Source organism: Bidens hawaiensis, unplaced genomic scaffold (assembly GCF_021521415.1).
Source record: "Bidens hawaiensis isolate Kalapana, Puna unplaced genomic scaffold, B.hawaiensis_p1.1 tig00042396_1, whole genome shotgun sequence".
NCBI classification, from domain to species: domain Eukaryota; kingdom Viridiplantae; phylum Streptophyta; class Magnoliopsida; order Asterales; family Asteraceae; genus Bidens; species Bidens hawaiensis.
In genome coordinates, this window is record NW_027505783.1 from 1 (window position 1) to 18254 (window position 18254).

Consider the following 18254-nt stretch of genomic DNA (forward strand, 5'->3'; position numbering starts at 1 on the left):
CTTCCAAAATAACCAATTATGCAAGAAAATGAAAAATATGCAGGCATGGTTTAGCCACAAAACACAAAAGTATGTTAAACATACGTGATACGTCCATACATATCTTTAACTGTAGGTTTAAACCTAAGATTAATATTAGTCATGGTTTCGAAGCATCATCAGATTCAACATTCTCCACGCCACCGCTCGTAATAGCATCAACTTGCTCTTTTAAATGAAAGCACCACCAATTTAATGTTTCATGCATAATCATTGAATATGTATGGGAAGAAAAACAGGTCTTATACCTACGAGTTCAAATCTCAAATGTACGTTGTCGGATTACATGTAGTATACAGAGATTTGGTAAAATTATCAACCCTAGTGTTCTAGTGAGGCAAGAAAGCTAGACGTATTCGTTAGTAACGTGTTAAATTAGTAAAACTACCAGCCCTAATGTTCTGTAATTTATTCTTTGCATACCAAAATGTATTTTTCCCCTAATCATGACAATCCAAACACTAAACGGGTCAAACTTTTCTCGTTAAACAATCAATTGATTTAGTTGCGATTTATTCAATAATCTAGAGTCAATTAGACGAATATATGGTTGATTGGTTGTTAAGAATTGAAGACTGAAAGCATGTAGGTTTATTATGGAAGTGGACCAAAAGTTAAACAAAACGAAGAAGAAAGCATAAACGGTTAAACATCACACAACTTAATCATTGAATAAGACAACCATAGTCTACAAGCCATAGCAGTTAGCACCAATATCTAATGAGCTGATAATTTCTTTTAGAGTTTGTCAACAATAGGAATTCAAAGTGCCATTAATTAACTAATCTCATCACCGGTGACCTTCAAGTTTGATGGATATTTGAAACCCTTAGCTTCCAAACGACTCAGAACCTACAAACAAATAAAAAAACATAACAAAATTTAACACATTATATTTATACGAAGGCGCAAATTGCTAGACAAGTAATTTGACCTTAAAACATGAACTCCCAATTTTGAGCTCTTTGGCATGACGAAGATGGAGGATAATTTCTTTAAGCATCTCTTCCTCTTGGGTTGGATCATCATAAGTCTCTTTCATGGTGTAATCTAACTCAACCTTAACTAAAGAAGACACATTCAGCAACAAAATCTTCCTCAACTACAAAAGACTATTAATTGTCAGCGACAAAATATTAGGAGCGTTGATTTCAACAATATCATCCCGAGCCTTGTGTCCGGAGAGCACCAAGTTCTTAACACTCTTTGAGGCAATATTGAGCCGCCTGAAACCATAACAACCGTTTAACATCAGAGTTTCCAATACAGGATTACCTGATAATATGTTTAAAATCAAATCTTCATCTAATCCCACAAACATAATACGTAAACACCTAAGGTTTTTCAAACTAATCGCCCCTGTCGGGTTAAACGTACTGGAAAACAAAGTCACATCCGTAAAACATGAATTCATGGAAAATATCAACTCATCTAGGGGAAAGTTAGCTACACGTTCCGTATTCCACACCGCCAATCTAAGCTCTTCAATGTTACAGTTTACAGCGTAACGAATCCAGTTACTGATCTGAGAATCATGATGTGCAAAGTAGCAGATACCCAGTATGAATTTCTTGAGCTTGAATTGGGGGTGTTGAGTTAGGGTTTTGTCGACGAAAGAAAAGAAATCGGAGCTCTGAGTCTCTTTAAAATGCATGAAGTTGAGATTGGAAACCGAATGCCAAACATGTTTCCATCGTTTGGAGAGTGCACTTGTTCTAACAGCGTACACTGTTTTGGGTAAACGAGAAAGGATTTCAACAAGTAAGCAATCTGGTAACTTACTTATTCCATCTTCATCATCTTCTTCTGTTCGGACCCGTTCCATAGGTTGTTTTTGACTTTCTTCCATGGCAACAGAAACTAAACAAGGCTTAAAACTACGTAAGCATTGATATAAATACGATTCTAGGTTTAGATTTCAATTCTTATTGTTATGTTTTAGGCCCAGCCCGATATGTATAAACTAAGAGAAGGAAGCTATCATTAATTAATATGGCCATTAATTAACAAAAAATAAGGTAAAGACTTAATATTTGATAAACTTAATATGGCCATTAATTAACAAAAATATTAGAGAAAGGGTAACGATCAAATAAGTTTGATAAGTTAATGTTAGATGTTCATATTCAAGAGCAAGAAACGTCAAAGAGTTTGAGTTCAAGTTCAAGTGACTGTTTTAATCTTCTTGTTTCATGTTCAAATCTCGGATCACAAGCGTAGCTTTCTTGTGTGGTGTAATTATATGAATCAGAAATCCAGTCTCACGGTCCTCTTCTTCATAAGTCTTATCCATGATAAATATGTTGCTTTTAGAATTCCATTGTTACGAACAAAGCCCCCGAGTGCCAAACTCATGAGGCGACTATACTGTAAGGCCCCGTTCCCGTAGCCCTACTTTAACGTCGGATTTACTCATAAACACAGTTCTACAAATCAGAGTTTATTAAAAATTTCGCGGAATATAAAATATCAATCATTCGTTACAAAACATTAAATCCTTTCTTTAAAACCAACTTAAAACATCATATTTTAAACAACATCATTTCTTCCATCTTCAGATGCCAGCCATTCAATCCATGCCATGTGTCATCCTCATATAACTCTACATTCAGCTCACCTGCGTGCATACTAAAAGTCAGCTACGCTGAGTGAGTTCTAGTTAATCAGGTAACGTACATTACATACACATATCATACATACTTACGTATCCGAAGATACATACTCATACTTAACTAGTTACTCTTCTGTTCTACATACATACTTACTACTATCACTTACCTCAGTACACTGAGAGTATGTTCATAGTCCACCGTCTATACCTATACTCAAGGTCGTGAACACGAAAAAGGTCCGCAGTCCTTACCTATGCTCACCTTTTATGGTACGTGCAAGGTCCGCAGTCCTTCCCTATACCATCCTACATTAACAACACGTACAAGGTCCACAGTCCCTCCCTATGTTGCAACCTAATTCATAGCACGTACGAGGTCCACAGTCCTCCCATATGCTACCACAATACAATTACAACACGTATAAGGTCCACAGTCCTTTCCTATGCTGACTCCTATCTAAATTAAGTATAAGGTCCACAGTCCTTAACTACGTTCTTATCTATCATCTATAACACGTATAAGGCCCACAGTCCTTAACTACGCCATGACATGCCAAGTCTAAGCCCAACGGAAGTTAGAGGGATTTGCCATCCTAACTTACTGCGTCAGACGTAGAACTCACATACCATTCATGTACCTGCATACACTTACTTCGCATATACAATAATTACATCATATCGTAAGAACACTCTAGGCGTTCTTCACATCATTCATTTAACAATCATACTCATTGTCGGTACGTGCAATATCCGTAGATCGTTCACGCCCCGACAAGCATTCGTTCATAACGATCATACATCATCCATATATAACATTCATATCTTTATTTGCAACCTGACAGTACGCGCAATATCAGAAGATCGTTCGCGTACCGACAAGCAATCATTCATATCTATCACATATATCACATATGGCATACACTTATCACTTAGGATAAATGTATTAACAAACACATCGAGTATGCACACAGCCCCGAAAACATAACAAGGAATGGGGCTAGAAACTCACCTGAATGCGGTTACGTTCACCGTTAATCGTAATCCCTTTTCTTGAGTTGTGCACGGCTAGCTGTATAATATTTACATGTATCAATTAACTATTACTACTCATAACGTATTTCTATCTTTATATAACCCACAACGAATGGGGGTCCGGGGGCGGCAGCCCCTAGCGGGGTCCAAGGGGCAGAGCCCCTGAAAATTTTATTTTCATTAACTGTCTTAACACATTTTCCATTAACATTTTAATTTGTTCCCTAAGTTGGGCTTATTTGTTAAGCTTAAGATAATGGGCTTAGCATCCAGTGGACTTAGCTAAATCTGGCCCATCTGTTCATTAAGTAACTGGGCCTAACTGGCCAGGCCCAAAGTCCACCTCGAGTCACTAACTGGCCGAGAACTCAAGGACATAGAACTCAGCCAAGAACTCGTGACCGAGAACACTTGGGACCGAGATCATTGACCGAAATCATCAACTTTGACCGAGAACTCGTATGTTGACCGAGAACCATTGTTCCTGGCCGAGAACCCCCTTGGCCGAGAACTCTCGTTGACCGAGATCTCCTAATGACCAGGTTCTCATGTTGACCGAAAACTCATGTCTGATGTTTTTAACTCGGATTTTCCTAACCATACACCCAGTCCAGGCTCGAGAAATGATTAATCAGTCTAAAATAACATTTTTTAACTTCCTATTTCCAGTTTCCTTAACCATTTTACACCTGTTAACATCCCATTATCAAGATCTAGTCCATTTCTAGCATAAAGCTTGGATCTTTACACTTTTAACACGTTTTAGGCTAGATCTAGGGTTTCCTTCATGAACCGTATCTAGCCATGAGTATATTACGTCTATTTTAATCATCAATTTGTTAACTTTATGTTTTATCTAGATCCGATCTAGTCTATGTTCAAGTTTCATGGCTATCCGTTTATAAAAACGTAAGCTTTAAGATCAAGGACATACCTTTATACGGCTAATAGGCTACGACTTGACTTGTTTATCAACCTTTATCTTTTATCTAGCTTGTGTAATCAATATCTATTGGTATTCGGCTTGGATTTGGTCTTGGATCTCTCTCTTTCTCTCTCGGCCGTAAATAGGGAAGGGTTTGTGTGTGTTATGGAGGTGTAGAGAGAATAAGATTGATAAGATGGATGAAAATGGAAAGATTTAGGGTTTAAGGGGTATTTATACTCCCTTAAGCCCATAGACCTAAGACCTATTTTTCCTTTTTAGTCCATGATTAATTCTCTAATTAGCCTACATCTCTTTCCCTCTTATATTATTTTATAAAATATTATTATTTGAAATTCGGGATGTTAGATATACTGAACGAGAAATCATTTCTCCTAGCTCTCGTCTTATGATTTGGGTACATTTTGTCACCTCCCAACACCAAATTGGTAGTTTAGAGAAACCAAACTAGCTATAAACTAAACGGAAAACCAAAGCAAACAAGAAACCAGAAACCATGAAGTATCAACAACTATCAACTATACTTTATAACTTGTTTTACAATTAATTAAATCACTTCTTGAAAAACGGCAAGGATAAGAAAATCTCCAATCCAAACTTGTAACAATGAAGGAATCGGCTTTTATTGACAAACTCACACAGTAGCGAGTTTTTTACTGTTGCTGGAAATGAAATTTGCAAGGAACACATATTGATGATTGTGAGATCAAAACAATCCCTGTTTACATAAAAAACTGAAGTGGGTCAATTATCTCAACTTGTCCGAAAATGCAAGTCTTAGGGTAAATATATGTACAAGATGAAAAAAAAGAGTTAAACCTTGTATGTGGAAATATGAAATTTGAAGTAATGGGTAAACATTATATTTCAATTAGTATAGGGATATATATGATATTTTAAGTTTATGTTGGACATATATGATATTTATAAATTCGTAGAGATATATATACATGAAATTTTCCCTATGGGCTAACTCGTTAGTAAATTGGTAAAATTTTCACTTCTAATGTTCTATAATTTGTTCTTTCCATATACCAAAACTAATCATGACAATCCAAGTAAACACCTCAATGAGCCAAACTTTTGTAAGTTTACCAATATAGTGTATGCAAACACAAATTCAAGTACCATTAAAGAATCAGCTAGCCTCATCACCAAGCAATTAAGGTGAAGAAGGGACCTTCAAGTTTGATGGACGGATGAAACCTTTAGCTTCCAAACGTTTCAAAACCTACAAACATATTTTAACATTACGTTAATTCGCCCGTGTTTGGCATAAACGAAACCAGATTCATATCAAAGACACAATTTACCAAAAGAGAAGCAAGCTTACCTTAAAACAGTGATGCCCAATTTTGAGCACCTTGACATGACGAAGCTTGAGTAGAAATCCTTTAAGAGTCTCGTCTTCTTCCAATTCATCGGTTGTCCCATGCCAATAGTTTATGTCAGCTTCAACTAAAGATGACACATTCAGCAACAAAAGCTTCCTGATACATAACCAACTTTTATATGTTAGTGACAAAATGTTAGGAGCATTGATTTCGATTATATCTTCATAATGACGGCCTGTGTAATCATTAAACACCAAGTTCTTAACACTCTTTGAGGTGATATTGAGTGGCGTGCAACCGTGGCACTTGTCCAACACCAGAGTTTCCAATACAGGACTCCCTGATAATATGTTTTGAATCAAATCTTCATCTAATTTACGATAATAGGAAATACGTAAAGTACTAAGGTTTTTCGAACTGATTGCCGTTGTAGGATTTAGCATACAGCCTGACAATTCCAGATGTGTAAAATATGAGCTGATAAAAACAAACTGATCAAGGGGGAACTCGGTTTGGATTTACATATTCCATAACCCCAAATGAAGCTCCTCAACGTTACAACTCACAGCATAACGAACCCAATTGTGGATATGAGATTCATAGAGACTTATGTAGCAGCATAACGTATCGATAGCCACTTTGAATTTCTTGAGCTTCAACTGGCATCCTGAGTTAGCGTTTTATCGACGAAAGAAATAAAATCTGGGTTTTCTTCAACATCGTCATCAGCATATACGAATATGAGATTAGGAACCTGATGCCAAACATGTTTCCACCGTTTGGAGAGTGCACCTGTTCTAACAGCGTATATTGTTTGGGGTAAACGAGAAAGGATTTCAACAAGTAAGCAATCTGGTAACTTACTGATTCGATCTTTATCATCTTCATCTTCAAATCGAATATGTTTCAGAGGTTGAATTTGACTTTCTTTCGTCATTAGTAACACTGAGGCAGAAACTTAAAAACCAAAAAGTCTTAAAACGTAGCTATTGATATATAAATACACTTTTAGGGTTAAGATTTCAATACTAATTAATTGTTATAACTTAGGCCCAGCCCAACCAGATATTAATAAGCTTTGGATGGTATAAACATGATTGTATTTCAATTGAATGAATATAATTTAATTTCCATGTTACGATATTCGTACGACTAGTTATTATCTTTAACCCCAGAGTCACAAACACCCGATACTATAATAGGAAAATCCGGCATCCCTTGTGATTTCCTCATTAAACGATTTCCTTTTTTATTCGAATATGAGGTTTTTTTTATGTAAAGAAAATATTAATCTTCAATTTAATGGCAAACACAACAGTTCATATGTTCTATATTGTTTCATTCAAGTTACATGTTAAAATCGATATTCTGTAAGACTATATAGCTCATTTACACGTAAACTGCAGGTTCTTTAATTATTTTTTGCATTGTAGGTTGGTTTTATTAGTTATTATACACCACGATTGTTAATTAATCTTGAGAGAGACAGAATTTGTTAGTATATGGTTTATCGCATAGGCCGGTGGATGATCTGTCTTAGATCTTAGTAATTTGTGTTGTTCAATTGTATTTGAGATAAAAGTCTTTATCGAGGCAAAATCGATGCATCCTTAATAATTTCCCATGTTTTCTTACAATAATAATGCCTTCACAAGTCGTGCCGACATCAAAGATCAGGTGATTAGGCTATTCAAACCTCTTGCCCGATGTCGATTTACAGAACTGGGTCTACCATCGTTACCAATGTAATAATTAACCCTTGTGTTTATTTGGGATGCATAGTCTAATGCATAGTTCAAGTGACTTGTAATCTTCTTGTTTCATGTTCAAATTTCGGATCACAAATGTAGCTTTCTTGTGCGGTGTAACTATCTAAATCAGAAACCCACTCTCACGGTCTTCTTCATGAGTCTTATCCACAATAAAGGTGTTGCTTTCAGAATCCCATTGCTACGAACAAAGCCCCCGAGTACCAAACTCATGAGGCGACTATACTGAACGAGAAATTGTTGCTCCTAGCTCTCGTCTTATGATTTGGGTAAATTTTTGTTACCTCCCAACACCAGATTGGTAGTTTAGAGAAACCAAACTAGCTATAAACTAAATGGAAAAGAGTTGACCTTGTATGGGGAAATATGAAATTTGAAGTAATGAGTAAATATTATATTTCAGTTAGTTGGTAGGGATATACATGATATTTTAAGTTTATGTTGGACATATATGATATTTTGTAAATTCGTAGAGATATACATGAAATTCTCCCTATAAAATATAAACGGAATGGGCTCATTCGTTAGTAAATTGGTAATATTATCACTTCTAAATTTCTAATGTTCTGTAATTTTGTTCTTTCCAAACCAAAACTAATCATGACAATCCAAGTAAAACCCTCAACGAGTCAAAACTTTTGTAAGTTTACCAACATAGTGTATGCAAACACAAATTCAAGTACCATTAAAAATCAGCTAGCCTCATCATCTGCAGGATCATCACCAAGCAATTAAGGTGAAGAAGGGACCTTCAAGTTTGATGGACGGATGAAACCTTTAGCTTCCAAACGTTTCAAAACCTATAAACATATTTTAACATTATGTTAATTCGCCAGTGTTTGACATAAACGAAACCAGATTCATATCAAAGACACAATTTTCCAAAAGAGAAATAAGCTTACCTCAAAACAGTGACACCCAATTTTGAGCACCTTGACATGACGAAGCTTGAGTAGAAATCCTTTAAGAGTCTCTTCTTCCAATTCAGCGGCTTTCCCATGCCAATAGTTTATGTCAGCTTCAACTAAAGACGACACATTCAGCAACAAAAGCTTCCCGATCCATAACTGACTTTTATATGTTAGTGACAAAATGTTAGGAGCATTGATTTCAATTATATCTTCATAATGATGACCTGTGTATCCTTGGAACACCAAGTTCTTAACGCTCTTTGAGGTGATATTGAGCCGCGTGTAACCTCTGCACTCGTACAACACCAGAGTTTCCAATACAGGACTCCCTGATAATATGTTTTGAATCAAACCTTCATCTAATTTACGATAATTGGAAATACATAAAGTCCTTAGGTTTTTCCAACTGATTGCCGTTGTAGGATTTAGCATACAGCCCGACAATTCCAGATGTGTAAAACATGAACTGGTAAAAACAAACTGATCAAGGGGGAACTCGGTTTCGATATCCATACTCCATAACCCCAAATGAAGCTCTTCAACGTTACAATTCACGGCGTAACGAACCCAGTTGCGGATATGAGATTCATAGCTTTCTATGTAGCATCATAACGTATCGAAAACCACTTCAAATTTCTTGAGCTTCAACTGAGGTCGTTGAGTTAGGGTTTTATCGACGAAAGAAATAAAATCAGGGTCCACTTCATCATCGTCATCATCATATACGAATTTGAGATTAGGAACCTTATGCCAAACATGTTTCCATCGTTTGGAAAACGCACCTGATCTGATCGCGTATTTTGTTTCGGGTAAACGAGAAAGGATTTCAACAAGTAAGCAATCCGGTAACTTACTGATTTGATCTTCATCATCTTTGGCTTCATATCGAAACGGTTTCAGAGGTTGATTTTGACCTTCTTTCGTCATTACTTATGCTTATGCGACAAGAGAAACTTAATAAAAACTAACAATGAAAAGGCTTAAAAGGTAACCATTAATATATAAATACGATTTAGGGTTTAGGTTTCAATACTACATGTTATATTTTAGCCCAGCCCATATTCTAAAAACATTATATATTATTGTTCCCCATTGTAGAAACTGTTTTTCTAGATGATCATGACCGTTTAAAGTGGTTAAATTTTGATCTCGGCCGTTTAAACTCACTAAAAAGTCGTCTAGAAGGAGCAGTTGGTGGACATTTGAGTCTCCCAGCCGTTTAAACGAGAAAGAATTACTCATGTTGAGACACCCAATTCCCATCTAATTTTGATATTAGGTGTTGAATTCAATGTGAAAAGCTTAACATCTAGAAGTTGGAACACATTAGTTACATCATCCGAAGGTATGTGTTCAGACTTAACTTGTTGAAGTTTAACTTCTTAATAGTTTTTTTTGAAAAATTGCATATGCAGGTGCAAGGAGAAAGGAGCTACCTAGATGAGGATTAAGTTTAGCCGCTTCAATAAGATGGGACTTGGCTTTGATATATTCATTGAAGGATAGTGACAGGGTAAAGTGTTAAATGTTGAGACACCCAATTACCATCTAATTTTGATATTAGGTGTTGAATTCAATGTGAAAAGCTTAACATCTAGAAATTGGAACACATTAGTTACATCATCCGAAGGTATGTGTTCAGACTTAACTTGTTGAAGTTTAACTTCTTAATAGTTTTTTTGAAAAATTGCATATGCAGGTGCAAGGAGAAAGGAGCTACCTAGATGAGGATTAAGTTTAGCCGCTTCAATAAGATGGGACTTGGCTTTGATATATTCATTGAAGGATAGTGTAAGGCCCGGTTTTGTTTAATTGAGTCTTTCGTATCTGTATCATTTTAGTTTACGTTTTCGTTCGTTTACGTTTATATGTATTGGGCCCGAGGCCTTGTGTACTTGGTGCTTGTTGGGCTTATTATTAATGAAATGGTGTATAACATACCACTATATATTGTGCGTGTATGGAATACACCAAACAACCCTTGCATTTTTCATTCTTCCAAATAACTTAAAACTCTCTCAACTCCCTCACCCTCCTCTATATATTTCGGCCTCCCTTTCACACACACAAGATCCGAGATCTCGGTCCAATTAGTTGTTTCCGCCAACTAGTTGTGAGGTTGATCCAAGAACGACTAGTCCTTAGTTTGTTTTGTTGTTTGATCTGGTTTTGGGACCTACAATTGGTATCAGAGCTTTCGGGCTCTACTAGTTGTAGATCTTGGGTCACAACCTTGGATTTTGGTCTTGTGTGTGAAAAGACGGATTTTTCGAGAAAATAATTGGTTTTCGGGTTCTTGTGTTCTTAAAGTTCTTGAGAAATTTAGTGTGTCTTTGTTGAAGATGATAAAGTTTGGTTGAAAAAGTAGTGGTTTTGGTGTTTTGATTCTCAAAGGATTATGTTTGTAGTGGGTGCATGTGATATGTTGTTTCAAAAGTTGGGATATTCATGAAATTGGATGTATAGTGTAAAAGGTGATGGAAAGTGAGTTAGTGACTTTCCTTGTTTGGAGTTGAATGTGTGTGAAAACTGTAACATCCTACTTTCGGTTATATTAATAAAATAAACTTCGTCTATTTTATAGTGGGTCGTTATCGGTTTAGATAAATAAAATATGAGTTGGACTAGTGTTGGGTAAATGAATATGGGTTATGGCCTTGGAGTATGAAAGAAGAAGGAAAGACCATGGGCTTAAGCCCATGACCCCTAAATATAAATACCATTAATCATCACTTAATCCACATTCACACATATTCCATACACCACCCAAAAACACACACTTAAGATTTCTCTCTAGTTCTTCCTTATCCCTAGCCGAAATCAAGAAGGAAACCGAGCACCGACCCGAGGTAACGATAGTTTAATATTGTATGAGCTTAACCCGTTAGATATAGTTGCGAAACGACGAGCCGACACCGTTAAACCGTTTAAATCACGAGATTCGGGTGGAATCGGGTATAAACCGAACCTATGATGAGGTTAGGGATCACCCTAGCTCAGATCTGGATCAAACGGGACGAAAAACGGTGAAAACGGAGCTGAACCACGTTTTTCCGGCGAAATCGCGTTTCTCCGGCAACGGCGCCGGAAAGGCGGCTGGTACGAGGATACGATGTCAGAGAATGTTTCTGACATTCTCTGACCTAACCCTAGTTCGCTAACGGAGAGTTAACGAATTAGAGGTAATTCGACACCTGATTCGCTAAGGAAAGAATAACGAACTAGCCTTAGTTCGCGTCCAGATTCGTTAAGGAAAAGATAATGAATTAACCCCCCAATTCGTTATAGTCATTCGTTAAGGAGATAACGAATTAGAAGGTCCGATTCGTTACCCGGACTGATTCGCTATGTGGACTGGTTCGTTATATGGACTGATTCGTTAAAGGACCAGTTCGTTAGAGGGTTCAATTCCCTACAATGACCAGTTCGCTAAGATAAGCCATTCGTTATGAACCAGAAACGAATCAGAAGTTCAACATAATGACAAGAACAGTCCCTGGACTTAGAAAAAGATTGAATTAATTACAAAGAAGCCCTTGGACTTTCAAGTTAGCAAATTAAATAATAATATAAAATCCTAATGGAAAATGTGTTATGACAGTTAATAGAAATAAAATTTTTCCAAGCTGACCTGGCAGCTCGACCCCAGCCAGGGGCTCTGCCCCTTGGACCCTGCTAGGGGCTGCCGCCCCTAGACCCCGATGCCAGGGGCGCTGCCCCCGGACCCCCGTTCGTTGTGGGTTATAAAAAAGATAGAAATACGATATGAGATAGAATAGTTAATTGATACATGTAAATATTATATAGTTAGCCGTGCACAACTCAAGAAAGGAATTACCATTAACGGTGAACGTAACCGACTTCAAGTGAGTTTCTAGCCCCATTCCTTGTTATGTTTTCGGGGCTGTGTGCGTACTCGATGTGATTAGTTAATACACTTATCCTAAGTGATAAGTGTATTCCATATATGTATTATGTGAAATGTATGAATGGTTTCTTGTCGATACATGAACGATCTTCGGAATTGCATGTATTGCCAGGAAATGGTTGATGTTATATGTATGTTGAAGATGAAGAATGAATGATGTATGTATGAAACTTACGATTATGTATATAGAAAAGTATGTTAAAAAGGTATGGAAGAAAGGGTACCGGACCCTAATAATATCCGAGGATGAAGGGTACCGGACCCTAATAATATCCGAGGATGGAGGGCACCGGACCCTAATAATATCCGAGGATGGAGGGTACCGGACCCTAATAATATCCGAGGTATGTAGGGCGAATGCTCTTTATAACGTAAGGCTAGTTATGAATGTATATGAAAGAACGATGGACAGGTTATGTATGTAATGCGTACCTACGGGCACGTATATGTGTATGTAAAGTAAGTTATGTGATTAACTAGAACTTACTCAGCGTAGCTGACTTTTAGTATGCACGCATGCAAATAGGTTGAGGCAGCTCGCGTGATTGAAGACACATGGCATGGAATCGAAGACACTGGCATCTCGAAGAAATGTTGTGATGTTTTAAAGACTATGTTTTGTTTTAAATGACTTTGAATGCTTTTATAAGACAAGATTTGAAGATTATGTAATATATTATGGTTGAAGCTTTAATGTTCCGCGAATGTTTAATTAACTCTGATATTAAGAACCGTGTTTATGAGTAAATTGATTACTTGCCTCACCTAACTCGCATACATCCTCAATCGATCACATCATCCAACCCGCTTACACTTATAGTCGATCACAACCAACTCGTTTACACCGTCCATACTCTAATACATCCTCAACAATCATCCACAGTCGCTTCGCTCACTTCCATATTCGATTACATCTACACTCGCATACAAAGCTCCTACTCGATTACAATTTAGCATTCGATTACAATCTTCCAGTCATTCGCTCACATCACCATTCGTTCACAATCGAACTCAAACCACCACCTAATCGAATTAACCATTCAATTTAATCGAACTTACCTTCCTTTCCATTCCAATCGAATCTTTCATTCGAATCGAATCGAACGCACCTTCTACCATCTCACAGCCCTCTTGTTCTTGCTAATCTGTTGAGTTGTGTTGTTGATTTTATCTGGTGATGGTTTAAAGGAATTTAGATCTATATTTTAAGTTTGGGTTGGTATATATTATCTTGGTGATGGAGAAACAAAAGGACCGATTTTTTAAGAAATAATGAAAAAGATGATCATCAATGAAAGATTAAAGTGCATTTAATTTTCTTTGACATCCAGCCATTATTGGTGTAGTCTACGTTGACACTTGAGTATTGTGTGGGCCATTTTTGGTATGGAATACATATATTAAAAAAAAAAAACTACTTTGATTTTGACATTTTATTTGGGAGCTTGTCTATGTTTGGGAAATAAATTTTATTGGGTGTTAGTAGAAGCAATTTTTTGTGTTGAGAACCATTTACAAGTTTTGTGAACCAGGCGATTCTTAAAAGATTTGATAGGGTCTAACTTGCGGGTTATTTCGGGAATTCAGCATTACTTCTTTAGATTTTAAAGTTGATAAGACTTTTCTTTGGGCCGGTACAAGAAAGGGATTTGGTTTATTCGTCAAAGTCAGATTAAAAAAAAATGTATTACAATTATGAGCTTGAAGGAAATCTGGATATGAGGGAGAACCGAAAGAACATAGTAAAAGAGGAATTAAACATGTTTAACCATAATAAAGGAGAATCGGTTGCCTCTATCATCAACAGATATGAGTCACTCGTCACTGAAATGAGAAGTGCCGGTATCACAAATAAGTTGTCTGAGATTAACATGAAGTTGAATTCACTGCCTTACACATGGAACAGCAGTGTGTTTACCATCAGAAGAACGACAAACCTGGACACCTTAACACTCTCAGAGTTGACTTCTACCATCAAGTTTTTGTGCAAAGAAAATAAAGATGAGACAAGTGATGTGGGTGTGAGCAGTCAAGCAAGTCCTATCATCCTCGAGTGTGCTGCAGGTGGAAGTAGTCAAGCAAACACCTCGTCAAGCCCCACCAACGGGATTCCCACACCCGCCTCTCTCATTCCCGAGGTACACAAACTCTGCTCTCAAGAATGTATTGATAAAGTTCTTCATTATAGAAACCATAATGCTAAAATTCTTGAACAAATTGAAAGCATTAGAGTTCAAAATGATGATCTTAAAAAGGCTGCTAAGATTTACACTATTAGAATTAACACTCATGGTAATGATATGGCCGATCTTAGGGAACAAGTTTCAATTGCTAGAAATTTAGCGAAGCGTCATGAAAATCAAGTAGTTGAACTAAACGCTAAAATTGTTAAATTAGAAATTGAGTTAACCCAAAAGAAGATTGCCATAGAAACTTTGAGTTAGCCACGGAAAAGCTGAATAAACTAATTGGGTCACAAATGGAATTAAGATTAAAGACTGGTTTAGGCTATGATAGTTCTGCTGTTGTTGGTGCATTTTGTGACCGTCGCTATGCAATTCTGACCAGCGGAACGCCATAGGCGAAGTTAGCACAACTTCGCCTACTGAAGCCCAGGCCCGAGAATGTTTTATATATATATACGTGTGTCTTGTTTAGGTTTAGAGAATCCAGAAATTAGTGTGTGTTTTGAGTAGTTTGTTTGTTTAGAGAGAGTAAGAGACAAGGAGAGTCGTGTGAGACGACCCGAGGTAGAGCTCACCTCGGGTCAGTCGTGTTTTCTGTTTGGTTACGGTATGTAACGTGTTTGTTTGATTATTATATAAGAATCTGCAGATTTGATTATCCCGTTTGTAACATCCTAAAATTTTTATAATGTTAAATAAAAGAAAGTTATGTTTAGTGATTTCACGTTTTAGTTATTTAATGTCGAGTAAGGAACGGGTCATGGGCTTAGATTACGTAAGATGGGTTAAATGAGAATGGGCTTTGGGTCCGTGGGCTTGAGAGATATAAATACCCATCCCAAGCCCAAGATATCATTTTATTTCCATCTTTCTCTTTTACACACTAAAAAACACACACATAACCGACCGAGATCCGAAGTCGAGACCCGAGATTTTGCTGGTAGATCTGAGTTGGAAAGGTAAGAACTAATCCCGCAAAGCTAATATTACTGAAAATGGTTAGGATTTGACGGGTTAATCGGACCCGAAACACAACTGCCCAAATCGGACCCCTAAAACGTCGATTTTAGGCCGATTTGATGGTTGGGATTTGTAGGCGCCGATCATACGATTCCGTGGGTACCAAAATCGAGTTATTTGGCTAAGAAACGAAGGAGTTATGGGCAAACAGATCTGCAGCGCGACAACGTCGCCTTCATCTGGGCAACTTCGCCTTCAAGCGATGAACTTCGCCTGCAAGCTAAGTTCGCCTGATGAACTTCGCCTGCAAGCCAAGTTCGCCTGATGATAAGTTCGCCTGAAGCCAAGTTCGCCTAATGGCAACTTCGCTGAAATGATAACTTCGCCTAAAAGCCAAGTTCGCCTGAGGGTTAACTTCGCCTAAAAGCCAAGTTCGCCTGAGGTTTAACTTCGCCTAAAAGCCAAGTTCGCCTGAGGTTTAACTTCGCCTAAAAGCCAAGTTCGCCTGAGGTTTAACTTCGCCTAAAAGCCAAGTTCGCCTGAGGTTTAACTTCGCCTAAAAGCCAAGTTCGCCTAAGGTTTAACTTCGCCTGAAGCCAAGTTCGCCTAAGGTTTAACTTCGCCTGAAGCCAAGTTCGCCTAAGGTTTAACTTCGCCTAAAGTGAAGTTCGCTTAGAAAATAAATTAAAAACCTAATGGAAAATGTGTTAAGGCGGTTATCGAAAATGAGTAGTAGTAATAGTAGTAGCAGTAATTGATATGTGTAAATATTATACAGTTAGCCGAGCCCAGTTAAAGAAAGGAATTACAATCAACGGCGAGCGTAACAGGATCCAGGTGAGTTTCTAGCCCCATTCCTTGTTATATTTTCGGGGCTGTGTGCATACTTGATGTGTTGTTAATACATTTATCCTAAGTGATAAGTGTATGCCATATGTGATATATGTGATATGTATGAATGATTGCTTGATGGTTCGTGAACGATCTTCGGATATTGCACGTACTGTCAGGTTGTAACGTTATAAAGCCATATGTGATATATGTGATATGTATGAATGATTGCTTGATGGTTCGTGAACGATCTTCGGATATTGCACGTACTGTCAGGTTGTAACGTTATAAATATGGCAAGTATGATATGTATGTTTATGTGTATGAACGTAATAAAGTTAATAAAAGAAGGAAATGACGGTTGTATGGTTGTATGGTTACGAAAAGGGTACCGAGCCCTAATAATACTTGAGGTATGATGTATGGTTGTATGGTAACGAAGAGGGAATCGAACCCTACTAATATTCGAAAACAAGGGACCAGACCCTAATAATATCTGTGATGTTAGGGACCAGACCCTTATAATATCTGTGATGTTAGGGACCAGACCCTTATAATATCTGTGATGTTAGGGACCAGACCCTTTTAATATCTGTGATGTTAGGGACCAGACCCTTATAATATCTGTGATGTTAGGGACCAGACCCTTATAATATCTGTGATGTTAGGGACCAGACCCTTATAATATCTGTGAGGTTATAGGGCGAAAGGCTCTTTAAAACGTATGATTATGAATGAAAAGAAAGTATGTAAGTAAGAAAGAAAGTATGTAAGTAAGAATGAAGGTATGAGTACTTATGTGTGTATGAAAGAAAGTTATGAGGTTAAGTACGTATGTATGTAATAAGGTATTGTATGGTATTGTATGATTAACTAGAACTCACTCAGCGTAGCTGACTTTTAGTATGCACGCAGGTGAGTAGGATGAGACAGCTGGCTTGAGTGGAGGACACATGGCAGAAGACTAAAGCCTGGCATCTGAAGATCTGATATGTTTTATAAGTTATGTTTTGATTTTGAAAGACAAGAGGAATGTTTTAAGACATGATTATGAATCGATATGTAATGTTTTATGAAAGTTTTATATTCCGCGTAAAGTTTTTAATTAACTCTGATATTTAGAACTGTGTTTATGAGTAAATCCAACACGAAAGTAGGGTTACCGGTAACGGGGCCTTACAAGTTGGTATCAGAGCAAAGTTCGAGAGATTTAAGCATCCTACATGCTTAGACTCGAACAGAGAATGGGATTTAAGTAAGAAAAGAAAGAAGATGCCAGTTCAAGAATGCCATGTGTCGCTCAAGCAAGATCAGTAAAGGTGAAAGGTATGATTAAATGATATACGTTAATGAGAAAGAAAAGATATGAGAATGGTACGGATAGGAATAATTGATTGTTTTGAATTGACTAACTACTTAAGTAGAACCAGCACAAATAGACTCATAAAAGGAAGTGTATAGGACGCGGAAAGTAACGTGATCAGCTAATCACAACTGGCCACTGTTATTACCTGTTAGCCTTACTATCCTTGTACTAGATAGTTCCTTGAGTGATGATGTTTGTGTTTTCCCCTTTAGAATACTAATGGCTGGAGCTGGAGAATTTGTTGAAACTGGGGGTCGCACTGGGCGTCGTGGCAGGCCTCGTCTTGTCCGGCAACCCTCGGTAGAAGAAGCTTCCCACACCGAAGATGAAGGAAGCGCAGC

General features: G+C 37.4%; 1 protein-coding gene and 3 pseudogenes across 2 annotated transcripts in view; all 4 read right to left on the reverse strand.

Annotated features, from left to right (window-relative positions):
• Positions 1-641: 641 nt before the first annotated feature.
• On the reverse strand, positions 642-2386 carry LOC143615303 (F-box/LRR-repeat protein 25-like; annotated as a pseudogene).
• LOC143615295 (F-box/LRR-repeat protein 25-like) overlaps positions 817-18254 on the reverse strand; it is a 58476-nt gene continuing 41038 nt past the window's right edge. The window contains exon 2 of the mRNA XM_077088459.1: positions 817-891. Within this exon, the coding sequence (XP_076944574.1) occupies positions 817-891 (75 nt within the window). The remainder of the gene's footprint in view (positions 892-18254) is intronic.
• On the reverse strand, positions 5778-6899 carry LOC143615304 (F-box/LRR-repeat protein 25-like; annotated as a pseudogene).
• LOC143615300 (F-box/LRR-repeat protein 25-like) lies at positions 8381-9624 on the reverse strand (annotated as a pseudogene). Its single transcript, XR_013150448.1, has 2 exons — positions 8634-9624; positions 8381-8531 (listed from the first exon to the last, which is right to left on the reverse strand). The product of XR_013150448.1 is annotated as an F-box/LRR-repeat protein 25-like (transcript).